The sequence below is a fragment of the Nothoprocta perdicaria genome, unplaced genomic scaffold (genome assembly GCF_003342845.1).
Source record: "Nothoprocta perdicaria isolate Ctin4 unplaced genomic scaffold, notPer1 scaffold_19, whole genome shotgun sequence".
NCBI classification, from domain to species: domain Eukaryota; kingdom Metazoa; phylum Chordata; class Aves; order Tinamiformes; family Tinamidae; genus Nothoprocta; species Nothoprocta perdicaria.
Window position 1 is genome coordinate 5,891,712 of NW_020455093.1, and position 12,110 is coordinate 5,903,821.

The following is a 12,110-nucleotide window of genomic DNA, read 5'->3' on the forward strand; positions in this document are numbered from 1 at the left end:
CGTGAGCAGGGGGGTTGGACTAGATGATCTCTAGTGGTCCCTTCCAACCTTAAGAATTCCATGATTCTATGATCTCATCTTGTGACGTGATCCAAGGCCCTGATGCACAACATGTGAAAAACAGAATCCCCTTCAGGGCTATATGAATTCTAAATTCCATCTATATTAGCAGCTGCCAGTTTGTTTTCTGCCCTGTATATCTACACTCAAAACAGTAAATGCAAGAAAAAAAAGTGCTTTTGAAAAGATTCCAYGAAATCACAAGGCACTGGACTATCTACATGCATAGCTAAGTATTCATTCCCCCCATATAAACTGGTTCTTCATTTCCCATCTTTTATCCTATCTTTATGTRTACTAAAAACTCTCGGGCTTGCAGACATCATCTGTTTTTTCCACAAAGCTCTGGGTACTAATTAAATCCATGAATGAGGCATTACAAGAATAATTTAGGCGTTCGTTATATATGTAGCAATTCGGAGATTTACCACAGCATTTGATGAGTCAATCCTTAAAATTTCTGTGAAGAACCGATGAGCTTCCGCAAAATTATTCTGGCCAAGGTGCAGAAATGCTCTAGAAAGCAAGTGACACACGAATGAGTTATCCTGAAAAACCCAAGGTCCTAATATATTTAAAAAGAATGGACACCATTTTTTATTTTTCCTATTATAGATGTGCAAGTTTCTGGCATTTGCTCTTCACAGTGTAATCTCTACCCAGCAAGGAGACACTGATTTACAGACACATTTAGTGACACTTTGCATCATTTGGCTATTCGGCCAAATTCTGCCTACCAAAGCAATCGTCTCTACTGTGTTTTTATTAATTAAAATACTGTTACTGTCTTCCTGGAATTATTTCTCTTCATGAAATGTGCCGAGCTGTATCATTTTCAGAGTACTTTAGAGCAGTATTTTCTAAATACATTAAGCCAATGTGCACAACATTACGGCCTGAGCTCCCTGGCATGCAGCTCAGCTTACTGCTTTATATTCTAGCACTCTTTGAACCTAAAAGGCAGCAGCCTATGTGACTGTAGGATAAGGGTCCAAAACAGCTTTTCCTCTCCTAAGAATTATTTATGTAAATGTGTATTGTAAAAGCAGAGTGAAAATATGCAATGACTGGAAGAACGAGGAAAAATCTTGGTAAAATCAGCTGAAGGGTCACAATTTCATCCAGGATAATGTGAYTGTATCAAGTAATGCAGATCTCCTGGGTCTATGTGCTATCCAGTCTCACTTATGACAGACACAGTTACATGAAGGAGAACAGAATTGTCTCTAGGGTAGCTTATTGCTCACAATRCACACTGTGCAAGACCATATTTGGAAGTTTCAGTTAGCCATTAAATTATTTACCTGTTCATTAAAACCATTATTTGGCTTTGCAGTCCATCCAATTTGTGCATCACTTTCTCCACATCTTGAAAATATTTTTCAGCAGTTTTTATGTCTCCAATCTAAACAGTAAAAGCATAAGGTTCTCATGATAAGAAAGGAGATAAATCCCGATTAAAGCCTTTACAAAGAATAAGAACATGAAAACAGTGTCATTATCCGGTACAAATGTTACTGGGTAATGTCTGTTATTAAAGAAGATCCTGGAAAAGCCCTATTGAGAACAACAAGGGCAGGTCCAGCTTTACCCAAGTGTTTCTCAGTGGCAGAAAATGGGCAGAGGACAGGATTTCCTCCATTAAGACTAGGTGTTACTACTATTCAGCACACTTTCTCTTTTGGAGAGGGAACAAACAAATTCCAMGTAAACCAATCTTCACTCTTTCCTCACAGAAAGTGCCTTCCAGCCCCTCTGGTCATTCCTGCAGTTCCTCTCTGTCCTTCACATCTTTCCTGAGCACCCAGAGGTGGCCCCAAACTCCAGCTGAGCTCCTATGAGCAGCCAGGAGAGCAGCATGATTTTGTGGTTCATATCTAAAGATGGAGTTGGCTTTTACGCCACAGTATTTTAACAGTCTGGTTTGTTTACCCACATACATCTTGCTTTCCCTTACACTAATTCCTTTCTGCAGCACGCTGCCTAGTATTTATGCATTTATGTATTTATGTATTTGTGTATTTATGCATTTTTGCCACCATTCAGGAATATTTGGCCTTTATTCTTTGAATAGCAGCCAATTTGCCACTTTGGTTTCCCAACTTTTTGAGATTATTTTACATTCTCACCCTGCCCTTCACAGTGTTTGTGCTTCTAACCATGAGAATAATCAGTCTCTAAAGCAAACGTGCAGTTTGCTCTGCTGTAGAGCCTGTAGAATCCACATCTAACAGGTTTTAAGAGTAATCAAACCATATTTGGGGTCATGAGGAGTTCTATTTCTTAGTAGTGTCCTGTATCTTGTAAGCAGATCACAGAAATTGCCATTCCTGCCACTAAACAGAGGAGAAACTGTTAATACCTTTATACTTTTTACACTTTTTTTCACCCAGAAAGACTGAAATTAGGCTTAGTTATTAAATATTAAAAATTTGAAGTAGTCTTTGCCACTTAATTTTATTTAACCAAGTTCAGAAAAGGTGAGTAGCACTTCAAATTAATAATGAAATTATTACTTTCACCTTACTCTCAGTAATATCCTCTATTATTCTCAAATAATTTCCTCTATYAATAAGCCTCCAATAGACTCTGCACTTAAATTAAGTTCGTTGTTAGTCTGAACTCCCAGATTATTTTTCTAAAGTACTCCTAGAATTTAATTAGTGTTTTTAACTCTGTTTTCCTGCAACCTCTTGCAGAGTATGGCCAGATACCATTTCACCTTTTAAGTTCTTTAATGTCGTTATTTAAATGGCAATTTTGGATAGGTCAGCCTGTGAGCAGAGTCTATTAGCCACATGCCATAAAATACTCACGACTCAAATGTCTCCCTGCTTCACGTGAAGTTCCCTGCTGCCTTCCTGCTTCATGTGAACTTCTATTTTACAACTCAGGTGATGGTGACAGGATTATGGAGCTTCTCAAAATATCACTGTGTTAGGCTCTGTTGGATTTTGGGGGGTTGTTTGCTTGTTTTTTTGCAATCTTTGATTCTCTTGGCCCCATTTCCCTGAGACAACAGCCTTACAAATCACATCTTTATGCCACTCCATGTGCAGAGACAAAGAAGACATGGTCTCCAAAACTAGTGAGGTCAATTAAATAAACAAAATAAAACCACGTACAAATTCAGGTCACCATCACAGAGCCCCATGACACCAGACGACTCCCTAACAARTCTATTAACACCACTTTTTAAACTGGATAAAAGTCTTTCCAAAATTGGGAGCCACTTTCCTCCCATTCTGCTGAGAGTGAGGATATTTCTACAGCAAACTGAGCTACTAACAGACCACAGAGTGTGACCTTAAGGAAGACACTGTTCAGCAAGACAGTACCAAGTAATATACCCAGCTTCCCTTCCCATTAAGCCCAGAACTATTAATGACTTGTATTTCCAACAGTATTACATAAATTTACAGTGCCATTATTTAATATAGATAATTATAAGCTGCCTATTTAGGTAATAATTAATTAATGTACATGGCACTTCTCAGTATTAAAACATTTCTCTGTAATGATGGAGAGCCACTTTAAATCAGAGTATTTTATACACAAACACGTTTCTATCAAATGGTGAAAACATTTTCCTGCTAAGAGCTGAAAATCTGGAGCTGAATTTGAATTTTGACACATTCTCAGACTGCAAGCAAACAATATTTTTCATGACTTAATTACCTACCAAGAGTAAATTCTACAATTTCAATGTAATTTTAAAACCTTAGTGCCACAAACTGGATTCTTTGTAAATACTTTTGACAATTCAAAATTACATTTATTATAGATGAATATTGAAAGTTTGAAACATTAGTATTAGAGAATGTGAAAAACCTAAGAACTTGACATACTCAAAATTAAAACTGTGAGATATCAATTGTTTAGACACTCTTTTCTGATAAACAAAAAGTTTATCTTTCTCTGTAGTTTACTTTCTCTTAGTACAAGTAAATAGCTGCATGCAAGGTTGTTATATACATGCAGTGTTGCTGCCYTCCTTTGAAGTGCTCTCCTCAGTGATATAATCAGGAAACTCTGAGATTCTTTTATATTCACTTGCCAGTGATGGAGGATGACCAAGAGCTGCAGTCTAAAGCAGTTGGAAAGTAAATTTTCAGCAAAATTCTGGTTCAATAAAATGGGGGTTTTGCCATCAATTTTAAGAGAAGCTTGCCATTTGAATCAACTATTAGCATAATTTTCTATAGTACCTTCTTTGCTCACTAATGTAAATGCATTTAATTTTAACACTATGTGAGTTTGTATTTCCTAGCTTAATCTGATAAKCTCAGAGTGACTTTTTTTCTTTTTTACCACTGCCTCCACAATTTGATACATGCCCTATAAAAATAACTGTACTTTTAGATGCAACAATCCCTCCCAAGAGCTGCAAACAGTAATATTACCTAGCAGATTTAGGATAAAGCACATACCTGAAGGAATATCCTTCCAATGCCACTCAGCAGCTGAGGCTCTTGCTGAGGATAGTATTTGATGACGGAGTGATAAGCTTCTACAGCAAGCACATAGTCCTGAAGGGTGAAGAGCAGGGGACCAGATTTAAGCTTGAGTTATACTGGAACTGTGGAGCACATCTCTACCTTTCGGTTCTTTAAGTTTGTAGCTAAATATTAGGAGAAAGGATCTGCACTTACTCTCTTCAGCCTRGATTATGTTTTTTAATGTGAGAGTCAGAAGCCCTCAGTACATATTTGAGAAGTGTTGTAAGGTTCAAATACACCAAACACTTATATAGTTTAACTAATAAATTACTGTATCAAAGAAACTTTAGGACTTTTTTTGCACATGGTCTTAACTTGTGAAAAATACAAGGCAATGTAACAGGTGCTACAACTTCATGCATGTTTTAAGMTGACAAATGAGCACAATGGCCAAGGAAGCCAGTCCTGTCGTAGCCCTGCACTCAGATCCTTGCTCCCTTCTCCCATCTCATGCAAAAGCAAAATGTGCAGTTAATCTGCTTGGAAAACAGATCTGGGCTCCAAGTAACTGAGTATTGGGCTCTTTTCTAACCATGCAGTTCTGCAAGTGGCCACTCACCTGCACAAGGAATGTGGCAGGGTGCTAACCAATGTATATAATGATTAATTTCTAACAGTTAATAATCAACATTTAGAGCTTTTTCCAAGTCCTGTGAGCCACTCTATGTTCATACTTCTTATTGCTAGTGCCAAGGGTTCACAGATTACAGCTCACAGACACAAAAACAGGCTTTTCTTCCAATTCTGACCTGTTTGGAATTCAGAAATCAAAGGTGAGGAAACTTCTCAGGCTGCCACCATTTCTCACTAGCTTGTGACTCAAGGAGATTTTAATGCCAAGGTCATAGCTCTCATTATAGGATTTATTGTTTACAGCACCCCACTGTGCTAGGTCATATGTCTCTATATATTTATGTATGTGTATATGTACATATGTATATGTCTAAAAGCATGGACAGAGAGTCCATAGTATCACAGTGACCACTGTGAAAATCAGAACAGGGACCACCCAGCCTATATTAACCACCAATCCAGAAGAAAAGGTGTCCATAGAATCACAGAATGCTTAAGGTTGGAARGGACCTCAGAGGTCATCTAGTCCAACCCCGCTGCTCACGCAGGGTGTTCCTTAAAAAATACTTAGGGATCTTCCGTGACTGTGAATTTTACTCTTAGGATAAGGTGTGCTTATTGGTGAGGCAGTTCCCTTCGGTTCCTTTCCCGTGTCAGCGCCTGCAGCGCTTCCTCTCAGGTCTGCAGCAGGGCTGCAGCTGTGATGTGCACCCTGGGGCTGCGCCTGCACAACGCGGACGTGCAGCAGGGCCGGCATGGACAGGCTGCTCCGCTCACCTCCTCCAACGCCCCGGCGACCCCGTGGGAAGGAGTTTTGCTGGGAATTCCCTGGAGCAGTGTCTCGGCAGGACGTCCTGGGGACCCRGGGGCCTCATGGACTTGGCCTTGTGACTGCTGCCCTCTTGCCCTCCCTACCAGGTTGGGCCCATCTTTCCATCAGCGCGGACCCATTGGGATGAGGAGCCGGCCAAGCCCCTCGCCCTGGGCGCTGCCTCTGTGCAGCGACACCCACCCGGGGTCCCTGCTCCCCTGCATCATGCCCCGCGGCTCCCGTTACCACACCAGGGACAAGGCTAAGCTGTGTAAAGCCCACGTCAGCCCTGGGCTTCCCCGCGGTCCATTTGATACCTGCAACTTCCGTGCTTCATGCTTCACCTGCAGCTTTGCAAAGCAGCAGGAACAGGGCTGGGTAAGGGGCACGGGGTGCAGCCTGAGCCTTTCGTGCTGCACAGAAAATACAACACGTGCTGCCAACAGAGTAAGTAAGGTGTAATCACAAGAGCTGATGCTGGAGGAGTTGGAARAGGTGCTGGAAATTTAGCCTTGGCTTCAATTACTGATTTTGAAGCTGGACTGTATKGTAAAGGTTCAGAACCAATACCTAAATCAAACTCTTTCACTTTAGTCTGTCCAAGGGAATTGAAGTTCCCTTAGAATTAGCAAAATGAACAGGACCTGTTAATTCCCTTAGAATTAACAGATGGACAGAACCATCTCTCCTATCATGGAAGAAAATTTCTACAGTATCCTATACACAGCCAGGTGGCACAGAACTATGCTGTTCTGTGGCACGTTGAAAAACACAGCTTGCCAATTCCTCACAAAACAGCATATTGCAAAGTAGATGCCACTTGGTCTTATTTACTAAAGACTTGGGTTTCACTYCCAGCTTTGCTAAGGTGAGGAGGGATAAGCACAAGAGTCTAGGAGAAAGATGAAAGGAAGTATCTCCCAGGGGAACGAAGCCTCAYGGGTTGTGAAGAGCCGAGAACACGAGGTCCTGCCAGGAGGAGAGCAGGAACCACAACTTGTGATCTTAAGGCTCCAAGGTGCTCGCGTATTATCATGGTTTTCACTTTCTGAAAAATGCAAGTTTCAGATTTTCACACCTCCAGCAGAAATCCCTAAGGAAGTGACAAAGCTACATATTCTGGATACAAATGAGAGCTCGCTCATTCTTTTAGAATCAAATACTGCTCTAATTCTGAAAAATCAGGAACTAACATTAAATACATATAAGCTAGTTCCAGCAAGCAGAGAGATCTACTAGCACAACAAGGGCAAACAGGGTTACCTTTCCTTTGATGCACTGTTGTACAACTCTCTCCCTCTTTCCACATTACCCATTTTTGTGGCTTTATTACACATTTTTGTGGGTTTATTTTCTCTTCATTGTAAATAATCGAGATACGATTTATGACACATTTAGAAATAAGCATAAATGATAGTGATGGGTGAGCAGCTGGGAGGAGGTTGTGAAAACAACCTAACAGACCATGTTGTTCATAAAGATAATATTCTGGGAAGAGCTCACAGTCCTTCTGTGGTGCTTCCACAGCAGCACAGGTGTAGAAGGGTTACAAACGCAGAGATTTAGTGCTATGCATTCAGAGAACAGCACTGCAGCACAGTTAGCAAAAGACATCATGATTCAAGCAGTCTTTCTCCTTTAAATCAGAGAGAAGCTAGAACTATTAGGCAAAAATAAAAATAATAGAATAGTTTTTAATTAGGGCATAATGGTATTGGAACATTATAAAGAAGGGGGCAGCAGCTCATATTAGTGATGCAAGGGAGTGATACCTAAGGAAAGTTGTACAAAAGCAAAGAGAACTCTGCAAAAACATCTAAAAATGCAAAATGCACCTTTTGTCAGAGTGCATTTATAATATATAGGTACACTACTTAGGTATTCACTCTTTACAGAGATAAAAATCTGCAAATATAATGTCAAAAGTGATGTTATCTCAGATGACAAGAACAAAAAGTTTTTCAGGCACTTTCACGGTGCATTAGTAAAATGACACTTTTTTTTTTGCAATTAGGCTGTTGAAATGAGACAATGCCCACCATTAGTTACATTTTAAATGAACATTCCCTCGTGCTGCCGCACTGGGAGCACAGTTAGTTCCATGCCACTTGTTCACATGAAACTGGAAATGCTGACTCAGCTGATACTGCTGCATGTCAACACCTTCCTCTTTTGTTTCTCATGTATCAGGTTCCTTACCTATCATTTGCTTAAGCCCAAAAGTGGTGCACAGAAAACCTTTTTAAGAAAGGTTCTACAAAGAAAGGGAATGGAAAGCAAAAGGGCCATAGAGTGAGACTGCCTTAAAGTGCTACAGAACTTCATCATCAGGCACCTATGCAAAATGATACAGCAGGCAGGATTCTGTACCTAGGGAAGAGAGTCTTGGGGTAAAGGAGAACTGTGATAAACGACCTGTTCCCCCATGGGTCTTCTGCATCAGTCTGGGTAAATTGCTCCTTTGCACCCTACTTCACTATCTCAAAAACAATATACTCCACTATCTCAATAAATTAATGTGAGATTCAGCTATCAAACTAATGAGACCATACAGCATATTTAAAAAGACAAATACCACCGTGCTGCACAGGTCAGATAAAAGCTTGGGTCAGATAAAAGACATTAAACAACCCCCATTAGATTTGAACATAGCTGAAGTAGATTAAACTAGTTGTAGGATCAGCATCTGTTCAAAGTCTTTTTTTAAATTTTATTTTGAAGAGTCAGTCCTGAAAAGATTATTTCTTATTAAATATTACTGAGGTGTTTTGGCCTAAGGGAAAGGTTAGTAAGTGTTTATCTCAGTGTTATAGGGAACATTCTTTTAGTTCTGTAAATTATCCTTATTCATTTACTGAGCACACAAGCTATTAACAGCACTTTGGAATCAAACCGACCACCCTGCAATATTGTGAATATTCGCTAGATGGCAATAGAAGGCACTGGCTCAGAGACTGAGAACAGAATTTCATGGCGCACATGTTAATTACATGACATACCTGAAATTATTACAGTGGATTTTTTAAAGAGCATTATACAACAGCATATAAAGGTGTGGAGCTTTATATTTGAATAAGCAGCTTGGTATGGAATACTTCAGAGAGGGAAGAGAAGACGATGATAGCACTGCTGGATGTTAAAATGGTGTTAAAATAATTGAATGTATCTGKTGTCAGTTCAATGTTATAGAGAATTAGGTTTGGCTTGACTTTGGGCAGACAGATTGGGAAGCTAGGACTGCAAATCCTGGCCTCTTGCTGCTGATTGATTCCTGAAGTAGCTTTAAGTTTCAAGAAATGGGGATATTCTGTTCTTGAGATCAGGAGGTCAACAGTGGAAGTCTTATTTCTATCTCCTAAGCAAAGGAAGAATTCTTGTACAAAATGAAGTAGGATTGCTTGAAAGAGTATGGAAAATAAGAAAATAAAACAGTGATAGCCACCTCCTTTTGCTTTTATTCCCCCCTGCTTCCTGTACTGCTAGTGAGGATGTAAATTTGAAGGAAGAGACCCCGCAATCTACAGAGCTGACAAGAGATGTGTTTAGATGCTCTGGATCTGCATCACATACAAAGCCTATGGCATTATTAATGTGCACAAATAGAGCAACTTTCCTACTGCACAGTTTGAAGGAGACGGGGCACATAATTGCTTTTAATTACAGCATTTAGCTAAGTGTTTGAAAAACTCAATTTAAAAATGCAAATTCCATATTGTTATTGCATGTTCTCCGAGAGGATCTGAGGAGAAATAAGTACAGATATGTTCCCCAAGAACATTACTGCAAATGGTTATCTATTAAAGAAGTCATTATTATTAAGCCTAATTAATTCTTCGCCTAGGCAAAGCCTTCATGCACACTCAGGTAGGCTTCCCTTATCTCTGCAGCAGTAATTCCCTGCTTCCTGGGAATGCTGTATTCCCCAGGATTTGGCACCTCTGCAGCTGTGTCCCCACGTACCTTCATCAGGAGCAGACAGTTTGCCATGGAGTACATCACCCGGCCCAGACGTGCCCTCCACAGCTGAGCAGAGGCTGCGAGAGAAGAGCAGACAGGTAAATCAGGGGTTCTGTCCTGCCATCAATTACTGGTGCTGTGAGTGAGGATTTTGCAGGGTCCCCCCTGCTAACACCCCTGGGCTTGGCCAAGGATTTCCCACCACCAGGCGGGACATCCTTGTCCCCATCCTGCTGCCTCCTGAGGAGACTGCCTGGCATGATGGCCAGCGTTTAGATGCTGAAGGAAGCCATACGTCTCCCAGTGCCAGAATAAAAGGTGCATGGAAAGATTCAAGTGCTAATGAGCGCCAGCTAAAAACATGTAATTTATGGGATTAACTGTGAGGTGCCCAAAAATCACACACAGCCAAAATGTCATCTCAGAGCCAAACCGTGCCAGGGGAGAGCTGCCTGAGCCTGGCACTATTTGTGCTTGCCCCCGGCTGGGAGATGTGCTGGAGAGACCTGCCAAGCCTGTCTGCTCTCCCGCTGCTCCCGGCGCCGCGGGCGCTGCAGGCTGCAGATCCTGCTCTCTCTGGTTTGCAGGCAGACTCCTCACGCTGCAAGAGAACAGCTCACACAGACGCGGATTTTCTCTTGCSTTGCAGTACCCTAGATCAATGCTGATGTTATTCCTCTAATCCTCAAAAATCAWCACGAAGAATATTAATTTAGTACACTGGGAAAATGAATGTCTCTCATGCCAGTCAATCAACTGCCAAGGTCACTGTAACGATTGGCGACGGTGGGGGAGAAGGGGAGATCTCAGTGAGACGCGATAACCGAGACCGCTCATTTGTGTCAATAATGCAGGCTGGGATGAAAAGCATGGCGGGCTGCACGGGTAATTTTTCAGCACAGATAAAAGCTACTACAAATAAGAAGAAAGCCTGCTGAAATGCACACTCCCCTTCCTGAAAAGAACAACTCTTTCAAAAAAATCCCCCCCAAAACGAAAGCTCTGAATGTTCCTCGTCACAAGAGAAGGCTTTTCTTTGTGCCCAAGACTGAAGCCAGCACCTTAAATTACTCATTAAGACTAGCTCCTGTTTTAGAAATTCACCTTCGACTACCACATTCCCGTTGCTCTTAGCAGAGAGGATGCTGCAAACACAGAGCCTCCGTTCAGCTCTGCCCATTCTTCTTTCTGCATGTCTGTAAAACCTGCACCTAATTAAATYCCTCTCCTTTATTATCTCACTTATCGCCCTGTTTGAACGTGCTGGCATTTTGGTAGCTATGTTCAATTTTTTAAGGTCTTATCAAGGACTTAGGTGACAATAAATAGGGCAGGGACTCCTGCAGGGAAGTGTGGAGCCGCCTGGGCTTCCCGCAGCCGATACCAGCAGCTTCCCAACAGGGACGGCGGGCGCCAGGGCTGGTTCCTCCAGGCTGTGCTATAAACCAACCGAACAGGAGCTGCCTCTGACCTGGAAACTGTGCAGCCCGTGAAGGAGGCTCCTGGGAGGCAGAAGCAGGTTAAGGAAAACCTGCACAGCAGCAAAATGAAACCAAAAACCCAAATCAAATCACTGTTTGCTACTGAAATGCTTTCAGCCCACTTTGCAGTCTTCCYGCCTGAACACCCCTTTTCCTTTGCTCTGCATCACGGGCTCTGTGCCTCAAACCACCACCCGTTTCACTCTGTGCATTAAGAGGCTGCAGAGGTGGCATCCTGCAGAAAACATCACCAGGCAAGTGGTGCAGTGCTAAATCTCTCCTCCTGCTGAAAAACCAGCGAGTGAGGCGCCCTGTTCCAGCCTACAGGAGACGTATACGATGAGATGGTTGGTGTGGCACCTACTTACACCAGCAATAAGRAAATTACATACTAAGCATAATCCCCATAATGAATTACAGCTGTCCTCAGGCACRGTTAATAAGGTTTCCTTCAGCTACGTTTCACAGGAAAAAACACATTATCAGCCTCCTGCAGCTCCCAGCACCGCACGGAGGCAGACAGGGCAGACCCGGGTGGCCTCCAGACAGCAGCAGCCAACGCTCCCTCAGGGCTCCAGGGGCTTTCGGGCAGTCCCAGCCCCGCCGGCAGCGGCAGGGCAGACACGGAGAGCTCTGGCCCCACTCGGAGCGGCCTCATCCTGGGCTGCCGCTCGCTGCTGCTTCCCTGTCTGCAGCGCTKGGCGGGATCTGGCGCGGCCGTCATGAGGG

General features: G+C 42.3%; 1 protein-coding gene across 1 annotated transcript in view; it reads right to left on the bottom strand.

The window, feature by feature from the left end:
- TRAPPC12 (trafficking protein particle complex 12) overlaps nt 1-12,110 on the bottom strand; it is a 41,592-nt gene that overhangs the window by 3,221 nt on the left and 26,261 nt on the right. Inside the window, exons 7-10 of the mRNA XM_026037070.1 lie at nt 9,904-9,977; nt 4,491-4,589; nt 1,365-1,465; nt 489-576 (exon numbers count right to left, since the gene is read on the bottom strand). Of these exons, the coding sequence (XP_025892855.1) occupies nt 489-576; nt 1,365-1,465; nt 4,491-4,589; nt 9,904-9,977 (362 nt within the window). The remainder of the gene's footprint in view (nt 1-488; nt 577-1,364; nt 1,466-4,490; nt 4,590-9,903; nt 9,978-12,110) is intronic.